This window comes from Argiope bruennichi, chromosome 2, assembly GCF_947563725.1.
Source record: "Argiope bruennichi chromosome 2, qqArgBrue1.1, whole genome shotgun sequence".
NCBI lineage: Eukaryota > Metazoa > Arthropoda > Arachnida > Araneae > Araneidae > Argiope > Argiope bruennichi.
Genome location: NC_079152.1, coordinates 78353362 through 78378209, shown reverse-complemented (window position 1 = coordinate 78378209; position 24848 = coordinate 78353362). Strand labels below are relative to the sequence as shown.

Genomic DNA, 24848 nt, shown 5'->3' with positions numbered 1-24848 from the left:
ATGCCCAAGAAAAATAGTGCTGTAAAAGGGAAGGACTCTGATAAGGTAAGTTTTTGCTTAGGTAGATTCTTTACATTGTTAAAAAAGAGTTATATAATTTTGATGAACTATCATCAATTTTCATATCATACTTATCTTGATAAAGTATTTGCTTATCATGATTTGTCTTATAATATTTATTTGTGAGAGAAGATTTTTAATTATTGAGTTCAATTGTTGTATGCAATTGACAGTTTAATTGAAGATGGACTAATATATATGTATTCATAGTCATAATTTTCTCTTTAAATATAAAATAATTAAAGATAATATTACATATGTGATAATTTTTTTCATTTTGATTATATTAGAAAAATTTATGATCTTAAACTATTATACTGAATTACATTTATATTTTTGCTAATTGTAAATTCCATATTAAAATTTGTAATAAGGAATTATGATAGCAAATTTCAACTTGTAAACTTATTATAGCATAGAGAATGTCAAGGCTTTATTCAAGATTGTACTTCAGTTTGTCCAACATTTATTGTGTAAGTTTTAACATAGCATCTGCTATTCCAATTTTCAATGTTTCGGTATCATAAAATGGTGTGACAAACATACATAACAATATTTAAACTTCCCTTGAATTGAAATAGCTAATAAGTATTTATTTAATCATAAGAATACATTGCACTTTTTGCTTTATCAACACCATTTCATTAAAAATGAAATTTTGATTCACTGCTCACATTTTTGAACTAATTGTATCATCTGTTGATTGATTAAACAACTACAACAATTTAAAAACAGAGCATGCATTTATAAAAAATGTTACATTATTATTTCCAACTATATTTTAGTCCAATAATTTATAATGAAGGAATATTTTTACATTTATTCTGATCATAATATATCTTTTTTTTCATCTTTTAGTATTTTTATAATTTTTTAATGTTTTTTTTATTTTTTTAATTAAATTAAAACATAATTTAATAGAAATAATAACATTAGAAAAGGCAAAATTTATAAAAGACAGACATAGAAAGAGAATTTTTTTTTTATTACTTAAGCACCATATAAACAGATCCTTTTTTTTTTATATATTAATAGCATCATATGATAAATTGCATCATTATATAGACACAAATGTCTCATAGCCTTTGCCATATTTGTCTGATAGATTTGTTCCAGACCATTCCTAAAGATTTTTTGTATTTGCATTACCTTTTATTTTATTATATGTACATTTAAGTTATGTATATTATGATTGCTGTACTGGTAAAGGAAGCATTGGACATAATATTTATTGATGTTCAAAGTGCAAACTAATTCAAGGAAAATTCTATCCAAACAGTTATAGAACTATCAGATTTTTGGAATTGGATTTGCGTATAAGTATCAAGAACATTTTACAACATATATTCAAAATTTTATTCTATTGTTAACATTTAGAGCTGTCATTTTGATATTTAGAGCAATGTTGTTTTGCGAAATTATGTATATGTTACTTATTATTAAAAGTATTTTGAATTTATTAATATTATTATTTTATTGTTTACTTTTGTTATATGATCTATTTTATATTTATTTATATTTTCTTATACTTTTATTATTTTATTTCTTATATTGTGCTTGTTTATTTTGAATTTACTTTATTATTTTCATTTTTTTTATTTTTTAAAACTTGCTATTAATTTTAAGCTTCATGTGCTCTATCTTTTCAAAATTCTTTTGTAATTTAAATTTTGTAGTTTCTAAATTCTTATTTTTTTATACATAAATTTTGTATTATATTTTATCAATGCTGTTGGAAATTATAAGATATGACAGGTGTGAAAGCCTCTGCTGTGTAACTTGTTCTGTCTGTGTGGGCTTTTACCCTATACCAAATCTAAAGCAAATATGCATATAATTTACATCTACAAGTAAATAAAAATTATTAAATTTTGCATACTAATTTAATAATTACAATAAAGTTTTCCTTTTTTTTCTGATTTTTGAAAAAATGTGAAAGTTTTAATGATTTGTAAGATAATATGCATTTTTTAAAAGAAAACAATAAAATATTATTTGATAACTTTGCTAATCAAGAACTAACTTTCTAATTTGAATGAAGAATTTTATTCTGTACATTCTGTTTGATGGAATGCTTTATCTTTAAATTGAAGGTATTGGGTTCTGCAAAATAACAATGCATAATTTATCTAGAAATATTATTCATCCTTTTATGTCAGTGAAAATTTTCAAACTGTCCCTTGTATATATTTTTTAATGCTGCTGGATGTTTGTTCTTTCCTGGAGTCTTTCTGTTCTTGTTTATTCAATCCTCTTCCTATATATTGAATCAAAAAATAGTACTTCATCTTTGGTCATCTTTCCTGTAGTTTTTTAAAATTTAGATACATCCTCTGCAAAATTTTTACATACTAGATCTGTCTTTTTTTTTTTTTTTTTTTTCTTCTTAATATTGTTTTGAGGAATTTTATAATTTGTCTTTTACTTTTACCAGTAAGGAAGAGAAAACTTGGCCTGAAGCAAGAAAATGAAATAAATAAAATGTTTTCATTAATGTTCTTTGCAATATAATTTCATTTAGCAGTGTTCTTAATTTTTACACTATTCTTTAAAAAATTTAATTGGTCTGATAATTTTATTGATAAAAATACACAATCATATTTTTTAAATCAGAGAATAAAATTATTGCTGCCATATAAAATTTTGAAATATTTTAAAGGTAATGTGTCTCATTAAAAAGATAGTTATTATACTTTTTAAAAATGAATTTTATTGTTATTTTTATTTATCATTATATATTATTAATAAAATGATTAAAAAGAATTGCTTTGATTAATGCATTCAAAGTATTTTAATTTTTACTTCCCTTTTTTAAGAAGCTTGTGCCATCTGGTAACAAAAAAGGATCTGTTTACAATGGTCTGAAGAATGAAATAATTATTAAAATTCATGCAAAACCAGGTGCTAAGGAAAGTGGAATAACTGGTAAGAATTTATTATATATTTCTTTTTAATTTTCTGCCCCTGCTTTTTAATGCATTATGTATATAATGTAAGTGCTTATTAATTTCTTAAAATTTAGATGTTGGTGAAGAAAGTGTTGGTATTCAAATAGGTGCTCCGCCTGTTGATGGGGAGGCCAACAAAGAGCTTATACGCTATTTAAGTGAAATACTGCAATTGAAGAAAAGTGAATTAAGCCTTGAAAAAGTAATAATTTTTTAAAAATATTTTACAAATTTATTATGCTAATTTTAACCATGAAACAGAACAGACTTGTTTCTCTCTCCTTCCCCTTCCCTTTCCCTCTAACCCCAGAGTGTGTTGTAACAAAGCTTTTCTTTCTCAATTTTTTTCTTTCTTTTTTTTTTTTTTCAAATACTAAGATTGTGTGCTTTTTGTTGCAATTAATTATCTAGATAGATTATTTTATTAGGAACTACCTATTTATAAATTGGAATGTAGTTCTTTCTAATTTATGTGTGACAAAAATTTTATGAACTTTTAATAAGGCATGGTTGGTTATGGTTTTTTTCTCTGACCTCATGTGGAAATCTGTTTATATTCTCCCTTATTAGCAATCAAACCATCCATCAAGTAGGATTTGTGTAAGCAAGGAAATTAAATAATCAGTTAAGTGATTAAAATAAAGACAGATTAATTAAACCAGATAAATGAAATTCTTTTTATATACTAGTACATCAGTCATACTAATTTGCAAGATAAGTTAAAATAGTTCTGATATACTATCTGAAATATATAATGCATCCCATGTGTGTGTTAGTATTTTAACATTTTGATAATTCATGACTTTCATAGTATATTATTTCATATCATACATTCTTTTTATATGTATATTACTTGGATTTTTAGTATTGAACTATGAATGCCTATTAGAAGCCAAGTGAATTTTTTTAGAATATTTAGAGGGATGGCAGAATAGATAATTATTCTTGCATGTCTGGAATCAATTAAATTATTAAGATTATGAAATAAGTGTGAAGAAAGTGCAGAATCTGAGGGTTTTGATTTCAGTGAATAAGAAAATGATGTTGATTGTTTTTTATGGCTCAAGTAGCAGAGAATAATGGAAAAAATTCCAAAAATTTAGAAAAGGATTTTTCAACATTTTGTCTCATTTATTAAAAATTAAAAGTCTGTATACAATTCTTAGTAAGATATTTTTTCAGTTTTCTTACATTAAAATTATTATTGGTATAGAATTATTAAAATCATTTGAATTCATGTAACAAAGCAAATATTAAACAAATGGCAAAACTTACAGGCATCTGTTGAAAAGAAAAATGCTATACATATAATTAGTATAGTTTGTAAAACTTCTCATCAATATGCAATATATTGCATACTGATAAGATTTTTTTTTTTTTTTTTTTTTTTTTTGCTTAAGTTTCCTTTTTTTCACTATTACACTTCATATTTAGCAATGCATAAAAGTCTTGCCTAGTCAATAATAAAATAGTTATAAAGTAATAATTTCTTAAAAAAATTAATAAATAAATACAGATATAAATTTAGTTGAACTATAATTGATCTTTTCCATTGATCATAGTACATAACATCTTAAATTATGGGTTCAAACCCTGAGTGGCATTATATGTATTAATAGTTGAATTTAACAGAAAGTTACTAAAATGATAAATGCCATAATTTGATTAGTTTCATTCAAATTTTTCAAATAAATGTTTTAATACTTGTTTTATATTAATCATTGCTATATTTGCATACTTTATTATTCAGTTTATATTTGATTATCTGGTCAGAGGAACAACCTTTTCTTTCTTGTATAGGAATCTAGATATTTTTATAACCATAATAGAGTTGCAAATCATAAAAAAATTTAAAAACCTTGTCTTAAACCTTAAATAGTTTGATAGTGATTTATTATTATGCTTATATTAACCATTAAAAGCTTAAACATTTTGCTGATTAATTATTAATTTATCTTTTTATCAATAGATTTTAAACACAAAATTGAAAAATTCAATCTTCAGGCAACTTTAATATTTTTTTAAAGACAAGGTTTTTTAAATTTTTAAAAAATATTAAAGTTGCCTGAAGATTGAATTTTTCAATTTTGTGTTTAAAATCTATTGATAAAAAGATAAATTAATAATTAATCAGCAAAATGTTTAAGCTTTTAATGGTTAATATAAGTATAATAATAAATCACTATCAAACTATTTAAAAAAAGTATCTAAAGTATTTCTAATATAATTTTTTTTGTCTATGGAATTGAATAAAATGACTTTAATTAAATTATCTTGTTAAAATTATTCTTAATTGCTTTATAAAATTAAAAAAAATTGTAATTTAAGATTAAAGATCTTGTTATTTGATTTTTTTTGTAACTGATAAAAACATGACTTTATATTTCATACATAATTTTTGTTGTATTGAATAATATTGTAATTGTAAAGTTTTTTTTTTCCTTCATTTATATTTTTCTTTAGCACATTTTCTATATGTTCTTAAGTAATTTGAATTACAATATCTGAATTACAAGCCTATATAATTCGGTCTATGTGCACCTATGCATATAAAAAAATATTCTTTTACACTTTTTTAATAGTATATAATGATTCTAATATCTTACGTTTTTTTAAGGGCTCTAGATCAAAAGAAAAAACTGTGATAATTACTGGATCTTCTGTATCTGCAGATGATGTGTTATCAAAACTTAAAGCTATTAGCAAACAATAAAATTATTTTCATTGAAAAGGTATTTTCTGGTTCATATTTTTCTCTTTTTGATTGTATAAGAAATGGTTTGAGCTTAAAAAACATTTTTGTCTTACATTAAAAAAAAGATGATAATTTCATGAAGTTTGCTGCAAATGACATATTTTTACAAGAAACGTTATTCCATTTGTGTTTATCTTTCAGGAAAGCAGTGTCAGGAAGTGTGGCAGGATGTGCTGCTGTTTCCTGTTTCGTTTTTCAGTGTCCATTCTAACTTAGGAAGTCAGATTTTTTAATTAATTTTCATCTTCACGTAAGTGAATTTATTATTATTGTTTTCCCTTTCTTTGAATACTTAATGTTTTTTTTAGCAAAAATATTTTAATTCATTTTATTGATATGAATTAAGGAATTTGTTTCTTTTTGATATAACTGTTTAAAATAATTGAATACTATTCATTGTTAAATTCAGATTAATTTTTATCATATAATGTCAAAATATGCATTTCATTTGATCCTTATTGCAATCTAAATTATTATGGTTATATATTTTTCCTTTGTTGTTTAAGTAAGTGATTACAGAATTAATTAGTTATAAATTATAGCTTGTTTGTGTAGTTTTAAACATTTTTTTTTTTTTTTTTTTTTTTTTGTGAATGAACAGTCTACATTTATATGTGTATATATTTATTAAAATTTGTTTGACATTATGTAGATCTGTTTAAAATTGATATCATTTTATTTTCGACCTTATATTTAATTTTTGAATTGAAATTGTTAGAATTCAAGAAATATAATTTTTATGAAATGCATTTATGTATAGAAACATTTGGCTAATTCAAAGCTGATGTGCTTATAGTAAAATTTTGATTTAGTACAACTTACAGAAAGTGAGAATGGCAGTATTTAGATTGAATAGGCTAATAAAATTATTTCCCATTTATCAGTTTTAAGAAATCATTTATTATTAATCTAATATATAAAAATCTCATGTCGCGGTGTTTGTGTTCGTACACCTCCGAAACGGCTAGACCGATTTTTATGAAATTTTTTATGTATATTTGGTAGGTATAAGAATAGGTCGCAAAGTATATTTCATAACGCTAGATCATTAGGGTGTCCCTTTTCCGCCATTCCACGTTCAACGTACGCAGTTGAGATCAACGCTTGCTTGAAATCATCGCCACTGTGGCGTAATGTTGAAAAAGTCCAGCTAAAAATAAACATGAGCGTCGAAATGCTACAAGATCTATCTGCTGACACATTCTCGGACCAATTGTTAGATATCGGCAATGGAAAAGTTGCTGTCTATGAAAATACTGGATGCATAAAATTGCCCACTAATTTCTGCACTATCACGGTGATTCGCAAAATGCTCTCATTGACCGCATATTTCCCGATGTACGCACACAATACGTAAATCATGCTTGGCTGGCAGAAAGAGCACTTTTGGCAGCAAAAAATGTGAACGTCGACAATTTAAATTTCAAGATACGGCAGTCGTTGCCAGGCGACTTGGTATCATACAAATCGATCGATACAGTTTGCGATGCTAACGGAGCTGTAAATTATCCAGCAGAGTTTTTGAACTCACTGGATTTGTCAGACATATCACCATATTTTCTACGAACTAAAGTTGGATCTCCGGTTATTTTGTTTCGGAATTTGAACCCACCACGGCTGTGCAATGGCACATGATAGGTCATTAAAAAATTGATGAAAAATGTTACCGAAACCACCATTTTGAATGGCAAATTCCGAGCCGAAAATGTTTTGCTGCCACGAATTCCAATGCTTCTCACAGACGTGCCAACTGAATTCAAACGCGTACAATTTCCTATTAGAATGGCATTCGCAATGACAGTCAATAAGTCGCCAGGCAAAACGATGTCTGTTTGCAACTTAGATATAGGCACACCAAGTTTTTCATTTGGACAATTATACGTGGCATGTTCTCGCGTGGGCAAATTGTCGAGCTTATTTGTGTTGGCTAAAGACGGACTGACAAAAAATATCGTACACTCAATTGCTCTTCGAAATGAATATTGATTTTCTTTATTTCATTTTTATACTTTAGGATAAAAAATATATTACTTTTTTCACTTTACGTTTAACTTTTAAGAGATCAAACAATGTATATGTTCGTTACGTTAATGAAATACATTGTATTGAGAAAATGAATGGTTGGATTTAAATTTTTTTTTTTTTTTTTTTTTTTTTTATCGGCGATCATTGTCTACAGTGCTCCATTCCTCTTTATGTCATACACCCCATCCTCCCCACACTTACAATACATTCGTTATTTTTTAATTAACAACCAAAATATTCACCAGAAATAATTTATATGGCAGAACAACGTTTGCCGGATCAGCTAGTAGATGTATAAAATGTTATTTTAATAAACAAAGTCATATTATTTATCAAAAATTTTAAATATGATTTTAATGAGAAAATAATTCTAATGACAAAAATTGTGCAGAGCTTAGAATATAACATTGTGCAATAAATTTCCAATTAACATAATATATTTTGAAATTAGGATTTTTTCAGGATATATCAAGATTTTTTTTTGAAAGGATTTTTTTTTTGAAAAAATGTTCATTGTTTAGCCATAAATTAAGGGCCTTAAAAAATTATTCACTTAAGATTAGCAAAGAAAAAATTGTTAGCATGTTTAATTACTAAAAATTTAAAAATAAAACTTTTCTTTAAAATTAGTGAAGTTCAACTCTTTTCATAAAAATGTTAGTATTAATATTTTTGAAAAAATGCAGTTGCTCCAGGTAGCATCATAGGTGTTTTATGAATTATTATAATTTTTTTTACCATAAATTTTTAAGATATGGATTATTTTATTTTCACTTCAATCCATACCATGTAGCCACAAATAACTCATTGGATATCTGATAACTATAATCTTTGTTATACTGTAAATAATTTAAATTTTACTGAAATACTGAATTCATGACAATTAATTATTAACATGAATAATTGTTAATTATCTATTAATTAGCCTAATTAACTATTTTCCTATTAATCAGTCATATAAATTTTTCATTCCAAGCTACATTGAGTGTATCAGTTAGTCTGAAAGAAATTTAAGAAATAATTAATTGGATTTATTTACATTTTATATAATGAAATTAAGACTTTTCAGAGGGGATAAAAATATATATGTAATATAGAATACCTTTGTTTTGAAATCATTGTCATTTGAATTATATTTTTCCATGAAATTATAATTTGTAAAAAATTTAGATCATTTGATGTTCAAAAAAAAAAAAAAAAAAAAAAAACACCATAAGATACATCCAGAATAATTTGTGTAAATTCTTTAAATTTATGCTCTACTATGGTTTTTTTTTTTTTTTTTTTTTTTTTTTTTAACAATCCTGAAATCCAACTGTCAGCATTACAGAATTATTAATTTTAATAAGTGCAAGTTTTAAAACAAACTCTTTAATCTCAATTCCATCAGAAGAGTTTTAGATGTATCATTCATTGAAAAATCTCAAATTTAGAATTATTGGGTTTTTTTGGCAATTAAAGTACTTCCCTTTTGTTTATTTTATGTATGAAGAAATAATGTATTTCTTTATTAATAATTATCACTACCTACTAAAATATTGGCATTATTTATGTGATTCTAGAAGAATAAAAACATAATTTAATCTAAATATTGGGGAATAAAATTTAAATGTTTGAGTGACCAATGGGAGGGGCATATGCATTTTTTTTTTTTTTTTTACTGTTTTGTTCTCGTTTTTTTAAAAATAGTAATTATATAAATACACCTGATTTTATTTTGCACATCCAGATATAATATGATTCTAAAAAAATAATGGTTTGCTTCTTCAGTATATACTTGAAGTTAGACTGGTGTCTAATGCAAACAAATATATCTTGACTATCATGTTTGAAATATATATTTATTTAGGTATCATATTATACCAAATAATGATAAGTTTAATCATTTATTAAATAATAATTTTGTAGTGAAATAATAATTAAAGGATTTATATGAAATTTTATATCTGTTACAGAAATTAACTCTTTCGTCGTCCTGTTCCATCTGCAAAAATTTCTGTTTTTTGCTGTATTAGAACAAACAAACAAAGCAACAAAACAAAAACTCAAACAAGTAAACATTTACAAAGCGTTTTAAATGTTTAAAAGGTTTAAAATGTAGAATAACGCATGAACCTTACAGAAATTTCACTTGAACGCGCTAGACACATTATGGACAACAAAGAAATTAATAAGACATTTTAGATTAATAAGAAAAGAGGATGGAAGGGAAGATAGCAATAAGTTTTAAAAAATTCTAGTTCATTTTCCTTTTTACATTTCCTTTTATATTTTTAACACAATCATTATTTTTTGTGAGCATTATTTAATGATTTGGATGAAATTTAGCTCCAATATTTGAAGCTGTTTTGAAAATTGTAGAAAAATATTGGCATTTTTAACACTTGATTTCAAATAATAATATCTATTAAAATTTTATTTAAATCCCAAGTCTAAATCTATTAATCCTCATCATTGCCACTCATAAGATTTTTGATCAAATTTATTTGGTGATAAAACTTATAGCTTCTAGCTATAGTTTTCATCATAACAAACTAATTATTTGTATCCTTGTTTTGATGTATATAATTATAATATTAGCTAAAATTTCACCAGGAAAAAAAACCCAAAACATCATAACTATCAATTGTGGGTTTTATCTTTTGATAAATTGACAAACTGGAAGCAGTTTTAAAAATGGAGATTTTGACAACTTTTAACTAATGGATAATTGGCTCAAATGTCAATATTTTGAAAATACTTTAATTTGGAGATTCATAATTGTATAGGAAAGTGAGGGCTATTGTTTTATATAATTTTTATTGCATATCAATTTTAAAATGGCTGCTTATTTTAGTTGAAATCATCTGTCTTTATTGAGACATTTTTTACATTTTCATAGTAGCTTTTGATTTTACTAAGCAGTATTTAGTTTCTAAATGACAATGAATGTTTAGATACTTATTTTATCAAAAGTATTTGAATATTGTTGATGTGCGTAACATAATTATAAAATCTATAACATAATTATTTATGTTACTGTTTTCTTTTTCACATTATTTAATAGTTTAATTATTACATTTGAAAAATAAAGAGTAAAGGAAATCAAAGTATTTTCTTTTGAAAGAACTGAATATCCTAAATTAAGCAATAAATGATAATTACTGTAAATTGACTTCTAAAAATTTCTGAATTAAAAAGACTAACATAATATTTTAATTAATTTGATGAAATAAAAAAACTGTATGTCTTTTTCTATCATTATTTTAAGTGTAGTTTATATTTTTAAAGTTAAAAACAACAGAAATTTTGATTGAATTAATTTAATATTAATATTAATGTTAAAATCACTTTTGAAAATAAAATTGGAAATGAAAATTTTATTTTCTTTTTTAGATCAACAATATGGATATTTCTAAACAAAGACCTAAAGGTATTTCTAGCACTAATATATCAACAAAAATATTATTGTTGCTTATTATTACTCCTATGCTACTAAGTGCTTCAAATACTTTCTACATTGAAGAAATTGAATGCCAGTGTTCTGGGACATCAGCTGTGTGTCGTGGTACTTCTGAAGATGAAGACGAAATTCAGAGGCTTTTATCGACTTTGCTTCAGAATTGTTCATCCATTAATGATTTGTTAGATCTTACTCTAAATATAGAAAAAATCGAAACATTGCCTAATAAATCATTTATATCCTTTAAATTGCAAAACTTAACTCTTGGTTATGGTTTAGAAACACTGTTTCAAGATTCCTTTGATGGCTTACAGTCTTCACTGATAAATTTAAATTTATCTCACAATGACATAGAATTCTATGGTTCTCCTTTTTCCATGCTGCAGAATTTGAAGGAACTTAATTTAGATTTCAATAATCTTAGAGAACAGGATTTTAGCACTTTTGGAAATATAAATAAATTAGAAGTTCTTAGCATTGCTGGAAACCATTTAAGTAGTTTACGGACTAATTTTTTGGAAAATATGACTGCAATTCAAAGTTTGATCTTAGATCAGAATAAAAATATCACTTCATTTTCTAAAATAAATATTGTTTCATCTACTCTTATAAATTTATCTGCTAAGAATTGTGCTATTGAAGGATCTTTGGAAAATGATTCATTGTCTGGTATTGCTAATTTGAAACATGCAGATTTCAGCTCAAATAAGTTAATTCGAGTAAATGCATTTGCCTTGGACAAGTTACATTATTTGGAAGCTTTAAATCTGAGTTACAATAAGATTGAAACCTTAAAAGATTATAGTTTTGCTTCTTTACATAATTTAATAGCATTAGACTTAAAAGGGAATGAGATAAAGGAAATAGAAGTATTTTCTTTTGTTAATTTGACAAAGCTGAGAATCCTGAATTTAGCAGATAATAAACTAGAAGTCATAATGGAAAAATATACTTCAGATCTGTATTCTTTAGAGAAAATCAACCTTGAAAACAATGAGATTCATATTGTAATGCCTGGCAGCTTTTCTACATGCAGACAGCTGAAAGAGTTGTTATTAAGAGGTAAGAGATTTATTTTATTATATACATATATAGCAGGCATGTCAATAAAATTTTATGATATATTCATTATAAGAAAAATTAATGAATTTAAATTTACACTTATATAGTAGCTATATGCTTGCCATATCGTGAAATGTGGTTAATTCTAAGCTGATAGGTTTACAATAAAAATTACATTTATTCAAAAATGCAAATTAAGTTAAACTATTCAAAAGTGTATGCATCTGGAGGAAATGATATTTTTTAAATTAAAAATAATACTAAAAACATATTTTCAATAAATAAATTAATGAATAAACAATAAAATTTTAACTGAAAAAGTAATAACAATTAAAGTTATTTTTTGAATAATTAAACAAATAATTTTAATAATTAAGCAGAAGATACAAGCTTTATCCTTATTGTTTATTTTGAATTTTTATTATGTAGTTTAAATATAACAGTTATACAATTAACAGCTATACAATAAAACTTCAAAATCAATACTACAGTATATGTCTAATATAATCAAAGTTTTCAAAAAGTGAGACTTTTTATAACTTTTTAAATTGAGGGCATTATACATCAATTTAGTCTTTGAATACAGAAAGGACTTCAAAAAATTATTTACTAACAGTCATTTAAATCACAATAATTGGGCTATTTAATTTACAATAAATAAATAAATTCCAGAAATAATAATTTTTGTCTGAGATTATTGTAACTGAAACTTTTTAATTATGAATTCAATTTACCCAAAATGAAATAGAATTTTGAACAATATTTTAACAATTTAACAATAGGAAATTTATTATACTCAATGAAGTTGAATTACTAATGAGTTGAATTGGATAAGCTTACTGGATTGCATTCAGAAGTAAAGTTTTAAAATACTTAAATTACATCTATGCATGTTTAGGCTGTTGAGATTTAGACAATTATAGAAAGATACTTAGTTTTGAAAGACTTTCTCTCTGCAATCAAATAACTTGTAGTGCCATTCTACAAATCATTCTGAATGAATGATGAATCGGAATCTGATGAATGCTCTGAAATTTCATCTACAGCATTCAAACGTTTTAGGCCTCCTAATGAAATTTTTACAATAGTATGCAACTCCCATTATGCTTGTATTTGTGCTTGTATGTTATTGAAAGATATCATCCTCATATTGCAATGTGAAATCATGAGCTAATCCCTGAAGTTTTGATTAACTGTATATTTTACAATTATGCTTTTGATTTGGGGGAAAAAAAAACCCGACATCAACAAAGAAGTATTACATACAGATTGATAGCCGAGAAACAGGCAGGATTCTAAATGTGGTGTTAACATGTGTAACTTCGTCAAATTTTAAAAACATTGCTCGTTAAGGGAGTCATTTTGTTTTGCTGGTTATGTGAATTACTTCTTATGAGAGATGCTCATTAAGCGAAGTTTGATTGTATTTAAAATTGCATCAAGGGTTTAGATACCTGAGGGACAACACAAATTAGAAAAATAATAAAATAATAAATTTAATTTAATAATAATTTTAATAAAATTTAATTGGTCTGCATTTGTTAACAATATACATCAAGATATCTGGTATCATTGCTTCACTTCTCAGAGACATCTGCACTTTTATTTATCATTAAAGTGAAATTTGTTTATACTTAAAGTGGATGTAAATGTCACATCCTTTTACTTTATTTAACAGTTTTTTCCCATAATCAGTGAAATTTGAGTGATATACAATATATAAATTAATTTTGATTATTTAAGAAATTTTCAGCATTTCTTAAAATCCATGCTTTTTGATTAGATAATAATATATATCTCAATATATGGGATTTTTCAGATTTCTCCTGATGGAAAATGTATGCAAATATAGTATCTAATTATATAATTATTCATTCTATCAATCTTGCCAGAAAATGTATGCACTATAAAAGTTGTGAATAATTATATATCGATCTTGATTTAAGAAAAAGATCGTCCACTGTATGTAGATTTGATTAATTACATGAAGTTTTAAAGTTATCTGAAGACTTCTAGGATGAATTTAATAACTATTTGTAACTATATGTCATAAGTAAACTGTCTATCATTAATAGCAATTTTAACACTTTACTGAAGAATAAAAAAAGTTTCAGAGTGCATTTACTGCATAGTTTTTTTTTAATATTTGTTTTCAATTTCAGTTGTGACATTTTATACACTCGCAAATGGGTTTAGGATAATGTATGTGATAAAAAAAATCAAAATTGGGCATAATGATAATTTACCTCTATAGAATTTAATAATAATTTACCTCTATATGGTCAAATAACCTCTTGAATTTGCAACCTACTTTCTGAACTACCATCCCTGATTTAATTTATTAACATATGACAGATAGTCAAATTGGTTTTCGAAACCATTATTATAAACTGTTCTACCTGTTTGTTCTAGAAAATTATCAATAGTAACATATACTGTAGAGATTTTTGATACTATTAATAATTTTATCGATTTTCTTTAGTAAAATTTTGATACAATTTGATTTGATTTTTGCAGTCAATGATAACTAAAATGAGAAATACCTAAAAAGTTATGACCTACAGCTTCATCATTTATTGACGGAGTATACATTTCTATACATATCTTAAGAGTTTCAGAAAAAATTCCCTGAAATTATGTAACTTTAATTTGAAATAAAAAGTTTTAACTAGCACATTATCAATATCAAGAGTTTTAAGATATATTCTTTTAAAATGTATGATTTACATTCATAAATGTGAGGATGATATTAAAAAAAAAAAAAAAAGTGAGTGTTGCTTTCACCTTGTTGTTATTTATAAGTTATCAATGACTTCAAAAATATTGCCTCTTAATTTTACTTCTTTCTGTGGTTCATCTATTGGATCTGCAGATTTGAATACACCTGGAAATGATTTCAAAACCTTTTCCTACAATTCTGATTAGCTAACGCAAATACTGGGAGAAATATTTATCAACCACATCCTGTAACCACATTCTGAAAGTGATTGAATCTTGATTGAATTTTTTTGATAATTACCATATTTCTTCTTTCTGTGGTTCATCTATTGGATCTGTAGATTTGAATACACCTGGAAATGATTTCAAAACCTTTTCCCACAATTCTGTTTAGATAACGCAAATACTGATAGAAATATTTATCAATCACATCCTGTAACCACATTCTGAAAGTGAAAATGTTTTTGCCATTCCATGAAATTTGAGAGCAAATAGAAGGTTATCTTTGATTTCTTTTGATATAAATCAGAAAAACGTATCATTATTGATTGAAGAAAATAAGCAAATTTCAGGTTTGCATTACAAAAATATCTGTGAACATATCACAGCAAATTATGAGTCTTCAGATCATTCGTATGTATCCATTCTCACCTAAAGGTTATTTTCTTTAAATACATTTAGTATAAATTCTACTAATATGACATGTTTGAGACGAAAAGAGAGAGAAATAGAGAAGAAAAGAATTACTGATATTAAAAATAAGCATTTCGGATAATAAAAGTGAATAACTTCAAAAAAAAAAAAAATAGTAGGTGTATTTCAACTTTCAGGTATATATTTTGCAATTTCATTTCTTGCATTGAAATTACTTTTCGTCTTGTGCTCGCTTACCTGTTAATGTCGATTCATCCACATAGGATGTATGAGAAATTCGCAGAATGTCTGATGATCCTTCATTACTTTAGTCTCCATCTCAATTAATTATAAAGATGAATGTGTGGTTGTGACGCTTTATAGGTCAAACCTACAGATACCAAATTTGACCCATATATACTTACACCTGAGGCTTCAAATGCACACCTCGGAGGTTTCTTTGAAATTTGAATTAGAATTAAAAAGAATTTAAGAATTAAATTTTAAAACAAACACATTTGAATAATAGCGATTTTCTGTTGTGTAGTTGAAGTAAAAAAAATCCCGCATCTGAACCAAGTGAAGATAAATTTCAACGACCCTCTTCTCCCTTAATCCAAACATACTTCTCTCTAAGTATTTTCCCCCCTTTCGAAACACCCCAAAACCCGTAATAGAAGCACCTGGTTGTCATCTTTTATCACAAGAAACACTCCTACCCCAGATTAAACAAAAATTATCTGCAGAATATCCGCAGTATTCATGTATACAGTAAAAATAATTTAAGTAAGGCAGTTAAATGAACACGAATTTAATGTCAGAAAATTTGACGAAATCATTAAATTATATCAAACTAATTTATCTGAAATCAAATATAACCAATATTCCTAGCAAACCAGCTGGTCGGCTAATATGATTATTAGCATAAAACTGAATTTAAAACTAAGATTTCTTAAATCTTTTTTATATATGAAATATGCACTAAATGGCCAAATTATTATGACCACCTGGCAGTTTTATGCAAAATGAGCTATTACGTCACAGTATTGCTACTAGAGGGCGAGATAGCTATAAAAAGGGAATGCAAGGCAAGTGAACCATCTATTGCACTGTGTTACTCGCGGAGATAAGGGCAAGAAACGTGACTTAACTGAGTTTGAGCGCCGGATGATTGTAGGCACTCGAAGCCTCGGTATCAGAAAACCGGCTGTTCTTGTAAAGTGTTTGAGAGCAGCAGTTATTAATGAGTACAGAGAGTGGAGTAGAAAGCAGAAAAACGGGTCTCAACGTCAGACTTGTGGTCGTCACAGGCTACTGAATGCTCGAGCTGAAAGGAGACTTGCCAGAGTTGACCACTTCAACCGAAGAGCAACAGTACGTCAAATCGGGGAATTTTAACGAAGGAGCAACTCTGAACGAACTGTGCGGCGCACATTACACCGTATAGGCTATGGGAGTCGACAACCTGTTCGAAAGTCTCTGCTGCTCTTATTTTGAACAAGAGCAGACGTCTCCAGTTTGCAAAGACGCATTAGGATTTGACAGTAGATGACTGGAAAAGGGTCATGTGGTCTGATGAGTCACGTTTTCAATTACACCATGGATATGGCAGGGTTCGGATATGGCGAAAATAGCACGAAAGCATGGACCCACAACTGCATTGCCACAACACTTCAAGCTGGTGGAGGCAATATTATGGTTTGGCATTGCATAGGTCCCTTGATTACTGTAAAACAACGCCTGAATGCCCAAAGGTATTTAAGTGTTCTCACAGATTAAGTACATCCTGTTATGCTAATAGTGTACCCTGCAGGGGATGGATACTTTCAGCAAAACAATGGTCCTTGTCATACAGCTGGTATTGTTAGATGGTTCGAAGAACATGACACTGGCTTTATCTGTCTTCGTTGGCCCGCACAATCAGCAGATCTCAATCCAATTGAGAATTTGTGGGATGAGATCGAACAGGGCATCAGACAGTTGGATCCAGTGCCACAAAATCTGAAGGAACTGGAAAGTGCAGTTCATTGGATAGGGGGTCAAATTCTTCCTACCACCTATTAACATCTCACAGAATCTATGCCAGGAAGAATGTAAGCAGTATTACGGGCTAAAGGTGGTCCAACACTGTATTGAGGGGGATGGTCATAATAATTTGGCCACTCAGTGTATAAAGTATTATAATGGTAAAAAATACGAATTCAAGATATTGATGAATCTTATCTAAAAACTTGTGTTTTGTTAATTCCTAATTAAGTAAGAACAAGGTGCAGTTTCTTGATAAAATATTAAAATCATATCAACTGCCAAAAATCTCTTCATAAATTGTAATTTTGGGCGACAAATAGAAATGATAATAAATGTCTTTTAGGGTTGCAATAAAAATAATCAAGATTCATTTGGAAAAAAAAAAAAAAAATGATGACTGCATTTTATTTGTAAGTGAAGCCCTTAATTTTAAATGTTGAATAAATCATAAATTTTTATTTTCAAATATTAAAAAAATATAATTTTTTTACTCATAGTAAGCTTTAAGTGTCATTTTTAAAAGCCTGGAACTTATATTAAATAAAATTGTTTTTCAGGAAATGCTTTTCATTGTGATCTTTGCGATCTAATGTACATTGTTGGCTTTCTTACCAATGATACTTTGTTTAAAAAAGAAGATGCGGATGCCATCACCTGTGCTGCACCAGATGAAATGAAAGGTATTCCATTGACTAAAGTTCCACCTGAATCATTAGATGAGATATGTGAACCTGATGAGTCAACATCTGAAATGTCCACAACCATCATCCCTACAACAGAAAAGACAATTACCGATTATACTCAAACTACTGACAATAGTTTTGCCCACACAGACGATTTATTCAGTATTGATGTATCTACTCTATCGGGAGAGACGGATACTAGTTCAGTAACTCCAATAATTACTCCCGAGAGCACCTCTGAAGTAACTGATTCTACATATGAAACAACTAGATTATCCATTATCAGTAGTACTGCCCAAACACCTTTCCTCACTGTACCTGGATCAACTGAAATTAGTACTGAAGTAACTACATTAATTACAGAAAGTACTACTGGAATCAAAGAGATAACAGTTTCGTCAACTTCATATGATATCATAGATGTTACATCTGAATTAAGCTCAAAAATAGAAAAAAGTGAAACAAGTAGTGCTACAGATATTATATTACCATCTATGCCACAAACTACCATAGCTAAAGCATCAGAAATTACTGAAAATACTTCTACATTAACAGATATTACTTCTGAAAGTGAAATGGAAAAAAATACAACCACTGAAATAATTATGTTAGCCATATCTGAAAGCAATACAGCTGGAAATGTTGGAACATCTGCCCAAAGTACTTCTGCATCAACTATTTTGCCAACAACCGAAATAACAAAAGAAACAACCTTTCCGAACACAATTGAAATGACAACATCAATCAACAAACTCACTTCAATATTGTTGCCTGAGACAGAGGGAACAACTATTTCTGTGACTGTTACATCAACCAATATCGCTACTGAATCACCATTAGCTTCAAGTGGCAAAACTGATTTATATGAAAAAGAAACAAGCCAAATTAATACTGTAAGTACTCAAACTGATTTCACCTCAACTGATATGGTAGTTTACAACGAATCTACTAAAGTATTTACAACTGCACTTCCTACTAAAAAAACATCAGAATCTCAAATGATTCGTATAATAGATTCTTCTGTATCAGATGACAAAATTTGTGTTAAATGGGATATGAAATGGAAAATTTTAAGCAAGCAGTGGATTATAAAAGAATTGAAATGTAATGTAGAAATACAACATTCTAAAGGAAAACAGTATGTATATTTTAAAAACTGTCCAACAAGTGAAGATGAAATACAAGAATGTGCTATTATTGAAAACAAATATTTGAATAACATGTATAGATTCTGTATAAATGTATATATTAGTCACTTTAAAAATCTGAAGTCTTGTTCAAAATATCATCCTCCAACTACCACAGAAAAATCATTTAAATATTCTACAATAGATTCATCAACACTAAAATCTCAATCTCCAACGAAAGAAACATTTGTCCCTTTTAAAGTTCTAAAATTTGATGCAACTTTTAATTACCCAAAATCCTTTGTTGATGTCAATTGGATTGTTAATAAAAATGAAAGAAATTCGATTTGTAGTTTAAATTTAATTTTAATGTCGCACAATTTTAATTATACAGAAGGAGTATTTGGTTGCAAAAATAATTCTTATAGAATACAAAACATAAAACATGAAGCATTTCAAGTGTGCTTAAGAAACTTTTATCAAGGATATTATGCACCACTATTATGTAAATCCTCAGTGCCTCTTTCTTATGAATTTAAAGCATCAACTATGAAAGATGATGGATACAAAAATTCTGCTTTAATTGCAGTGATCTGTTTGCTAATTTTGATAGTATTAATAATAATCGTGTTATTATTGAAAAAACTATTGAAGAAGCGAACTGTGTCTGATTTGTATAATGTGTCTGCTGAAGAAAAAAATGTATTAAGAAGACAAGCATCTGCATCATTTCAGCAAGAGCCTTGTGTGCGTTATTCATATACTTTAAAAGAACAAATAGAGATATAGGATAAATGTGAAATTTTCAATTGATGTGTTAGGGTCCATGTTTACTTTTTTTTTTTTCATATCATTATTTTTATCAGTTTACATTATATGTTTTATTTTTAATATATATCATGAAGTATAAAAGCAGAGATTGCATTTCATGAATTATTGATTAAAAAAAAGATATCTAAGCCCGAAGATATCTAAGAATTTCCCGTTGGTCCTATTAATACATTATTTATGACTTTTGATATGAGAAACTTTTTGAATATATGCAGAATAAGGATTTTATGATTATTTTATATTGTATGCTATTTTTATTTCTAAATAATGCAATTTAATAAAATATAACAAACAACTGTTACAAAGTATTTTTTTAAGTTATTTACACTAAGTATGTATTCTGCGTTTTTTTCTGCATTAATTCAAACACTAAAAACAATTAAAATTATTTGGAATAAATATTTTATTCAAAAAATATTTTTCAGCAAAATAGAATGCCAGAAAAGATAAATATGCCATTCATCATTTTGACAGTGGGAGTCCTTTTTCATTTAGCAGATGCTCTTCCGTTTCTTGTAAAATAACAGGACCACTGCCAATCTGGAAAAAAGAATACCAATATCATTGTTTTATCCACCGTTTTCATCATTTAAAAAAATTGATATATTATGATAAAGAAAATTATTAGTATTGAATAATCAAATTTCATTAAAAGAATCAGGTTGTTACCATAATCTCACTTCCACAAAGACATGCAAATATAATATTTAAAATTGTTAACATTTAATAGGAATTATTATGATTGGCACAATCATAATACATCTGTTCTTAGAATTATGCAGAGGGGGAAGAAAGTTGTAAGCAGTGAAATTCTGTCCAGAGACTTATGTAATTTTTACTACTGGGCCAAACACTGCACAGAAAAGTTGAAAGATACAGAATACATTAGCACACCTGAATTTTTCAAACTTACTTTTTCACTGCACTGCAGAGCACATTTCACAAATTACATCTGTTAAAATTTTAGTCATGATGATGGAAAATGGATCAAATCAATAAATGAAGAGAGCTCTTTTGTAAATAAGATTCGTAACAGTACGAAAAAGTATGAATTTTTCTACTATATGCATAGTTGCATTTATGTGAAATTTATATTTGGAAACAGTTTATTCTTGATTTACATAAATTGTATATGTGTGTTTTTTTCAATATGATCTTTCAAAGACTTATGTAGTATGCTAAAAAAAGATTGAAAATTTTTAATGAATCCAAAAGAAATTTCAATTAAGGAAATACAATATTAAAAAAAGAAATACAAAGAAAGAATAATGACTGAATATTATATTTGCCATTCATATTTTCTTTAGAATACTATCTATAACAAAAATCAAACTTTTAATAACTTTGCAGTATTTACAGAAATCATTGCTAAGATGAATTCCAATTTTTTAATTTAAAAACTTGAAACTGTAAGGTATATTGGGAATAGAGAATGGACATTAGTGAAAATTATATGCATAATATGGGGGTAAAAATTATAAATGCTCTTACCTGAGTGCTAATAATATAGTGTATTGCACCTTTTTCTGGAGTCATTTGGAGCTTATCCAACAATGCCTAATAAAAAAAAAAATAAAATTGCAACAATTTTACAACTAGTATTTAGAAAATATTTACAACAGAAATAATTTATGTTGATACCAAGTCTAAGCTTATTAGTAAAATAATTTTTAAAAATTTAGTTCAAATTGATTGACTTAAGTTAGTAGGCGTGCAAGCATTCTCTCTCACACACACATAAAGACTATCACTACTCTAAGAAGAAATAGATATGATCAATGAGTACATTAATGACCAAAAACATGGAGTTTTAGAAGAAAGTTGCATTACTGAACATTTATAATACAACTTGTTTCAAAATAAAGCACAAAATTAAGTAAAATCAGAAAGATAATTTAACCAAGTATAAATTACAACAAATATAATTTTGTTATCTATAATCTGTCAAAAGTTACATTTAAATAATTGAAATAAAACAGTAAAGTGACTTTAAATGAGGTGAAATAGCCTTCTGCACTTTTGAGTATTAAGACAGCCTATAGTGAACCAAATTGTTTTTACTGGATTCCTCTAGTGATACCATGTACTGGAGCTGAGAAGAGTGTATTTTTTAGGATTCCTATGAGATTGCTGTAAACTATATTGTTTTATTTTACTCATTTAATTACTTACACAACATAAAATAGTTTAAAAAAATTATACATACACGTGTACCCACACAAGATTATTTGAGATACAAAATAAAATGAATAACATTAAGACTAAACTTATTCAGGGAATGTAGAGAAAAAACAACCACAAATTTAACAGAAGCAGACATTTCTAAACTTTGGAAAGGGCGTAAAGATATTAAATCTTTTTAAAATTAATCTTTTGAAAATGCTCATAAATAAGTAGTAATAAAATAATTAAAAGATTACAAATGATAATTATTTGGATGCACATTAAATGAAAGGGTGTTATGAAGCATGCAATTTATTTAAGACTTGTTTAAATTAGACTGTGGGAAACTAATTGAAATCTTAAATTTTTGGCAAAATTTTTATCACAATACCTTAAACAATGATAAAAAAGATAAAATAAGCTAAAACTTATGTTAATTTTACAATAAGGGGGGGGATGAACACTGATATTTGATATGATGTGCCCTGTTGAATTTTTTTGTGTTACATAGTGATGACAAAAAATACGTAAGTTGTGAATTCTGACTGCACTTTATATACCACGAAATTTTAATCAATTGTTAGGATTTAAGATTATACTGATTATGTCTAAATATTTGGATAGATTTTTTTATAGTTTATTGGAAAGGCTCACAAGTGTGCAAACAAGACCATGAAGCTTGGCAAACATAATGCTTCTCAGACATTTATATCCCAGCAGGATTTAATATATAATTTGCTGCAAATATTTGCAAAAATTAAGACCCAGACAACCATACTTAACTGGAAATAACCAAAGAACAGTTCCAACATTAATACTCAGAATAAAATGTGGTATTAACTACAAAAATTTCATATTCAGGAACAAAAAGTACAAGAATGGAAAGAAAATTATATTACAATAGGATTACCACTCAAATCTAGAAAACATTTCCCTATGTTTTCCTTGCGTGTACATTCAAGATACGAGAAAATGTGTGAATAGCACCAATGTGCAAGTTATAATGAAATATGGTTTTAAGGAGTGGAAAAAGCAAGGAAAGGAATCAGCAATTGAACATTATTGAAATAACAGCATTTTAAAAGAAAGCTTATATTTACATACAGAAAACAAATATTTATCTTTCTTTATTATCTAGAATTTAGAAAGACAAAATTTATATATTAAGGGAGGATATATTACCCCTCATGCTCTTTAATTGTAAGTTACACAAAATTAAGGACTTGGGTGAAATAAAACACAATACCTTTTTGTTATCATGATAAAAATCTTTTGATGATCACTTAACAATTCACTAGCAATTCAGGAATCTCGTAGAAAAAGAAAAATTGTCATGCAAATCGAAACTGGAATGATCTAGACTGAAAAAAAAAGGGGGGGGGAGAGAGAAGAGGCGAGTTTCTGCATTACACAATCATGAATGGTATTGTTTTGTTTTTGGAAGCTATGACTACGATCTTTTATTCTTGGAATCTTTAGAGATCAGCATTATTTTGATGGGAAAAAAAATAACTAAGAAACTCAAAATTCCCTGTTTTTATAAAAATTTTCAGATGATTTTTAAATTCCCTGTGTTTTCTTGGTGGTGTGGCAACCCTGACAAGTTTCAGAATTAAAAAAAAGAAGTATAATTAAATCCATTTGGAAGAATTATTATGTCATAATTACAATCAAATGTTAGCTATGTAAGAATTGGTAATAAACCTTTTTAAAGCTCAAATTTTCTATACATTTAATTTTTTCTTCCTTTATAACTAGTTGTTCTAAAAAGATTCTTTTCTATATTATATTACATTTTTCACAATATTATCTATCTTGCAATATATAACATCTCTGTTACTCAAAAAGTGATGCTATAAATTGCAAAATATCAAATATATTTTCTCAAGATGTTCAGGACATTCATGTGCATATATGTAATGAATCATTTTCATGTTAAATAATTTCAATTTCTACTTTTTATTTCACCTACTTTTAAATAATCTCCAAGTTTTAATAGCATCATTATTCTTTCTAAATAAATTAATAAATATGCATTTAAAAAGGCATTTTCTCTACCTATTTTATATAATTTGACAACACCAATATCTAGTTTCTGTTTTATGTCATTGCAGAGAGTGTGCTTGTATATTAATTGACATAAACAACAAAAACTGTAATAGAAATTTAAAATAAAAACACTGGATCTTTAAAGAATTAATTTCATTTATATAATAAATTAATTTTTTAACTAAGCAGATTTCTTGCTGTTTTTCAAATTGTATCTTTATCAATAACATATAATTGCATAAATCTTTAAATAACGAAACTTACAGTTTAATTTTACTTGAACAGAAAATACACAAATTCTGGTTTAAATTCAAAATATAACTT

The 24848-nt window shown here is 26.8% G+C and overlaps 3 protein-coding genes across 3 annotated transcripts in view; 2 read left to right on the top strand and 1 right to left on the bottom strand.

The window, feature by feature from the left end:
* Positions 1-5721, top strand: LOC129962229 (UPF0235 protein HY04AAS1_1378-like). The gene is made up of 4 exons (XM_056075969.1): positions 1-45; positions 2877-2985; positions 3083-3210; positions 5626-5721. Exons 1-4 carry the CDS (start codon positions 1-3, stop codon positions 5719-5721), a joined length of 378 nt encoding a protein of 125 aa, XP_055931944.1.
* LOC129961588 (internalin I-like) lies at positions 5721-20602 on the top strand. The gene is made up of 4 exons (XM_056075089.1): positions 5721-5740; positions 5905-6013; positions 11164-12292; positions 18229-20602. Exons 3-4 carry the CDS (start codon positions 11173-11175, stop codon positions 20268-20270), a joined length of 3162 nt encoding a protein of 1053 aa, XP_055931064.1. The 5' UTR covers positions 5721-5740; positions 5905-6013; positions 11164-11172; the 3' UTR covers positions 20271-20602.
* A 95-nt stretch (positions 20603-20697) lies between these two features.
* LOC129961590 (diphosphomevalonate decarboxylase-like) overlaps positions 20698-24848 on the bottom strand; it is a 24851-nt gene continuing 20700 nt past the window's right edge. Inside the window, exons 11-12 of the mRNA XM_056075094.1 lie at positions 21804-21869; positions 20698-20852 (exon numbers count right to left, since the gene is read on the bottom strand). Of these exons, the coding sequence (XP_055931069.1) occupies positions 20775-20852; positions 21804-21869 (144 nt within the window). The 3' untranslated portion in view covers positions 20698-20774. The remainder of the gene's footprint in view (positions 20853-21803; positions 21870-24848) is intronic.

Excerpts from the sequence above, each read along its gene's own strand:
- LOC129962229 (XM_056075969.1), top strand. The coding sequence starts at position 1 with ATGCCCAAGAAAAATAGTGCTGTAAAAGGGAAGGACTCTGATAAG. Across the intron at positions 46-2,876 it reads AAGGGAAGGACTCTGATAAG|AAGCTTGTGCCATCTGGTAA; the intron begins GTAAGTTTTTGC and ends CCCTTTTTTAAG. Across the intron at positions 3,211-5,625 it reads GTGAATTAAGCCTTGAAAAA|GGCTCTAGATCAAAAGAAAA; the intron begins GTAATAATTTTT and ends CGTTTTTTTAAG.
- LOC129961588 (XM_056075089.1), top strand. The coding sequence starts at position 11,173 with ATGGATATTTCTAAACAAAGACCTAAAGGTATTTCTAGCACTAATATA. Across the intron at positions 12,293-18,228 it reads GAAAGAGTTGTTATTAAGAG|GAAATGCTTTTCATTGTGAT; the intron begins GTAAGAGATTTA and ends ATTGTTTTTCAG.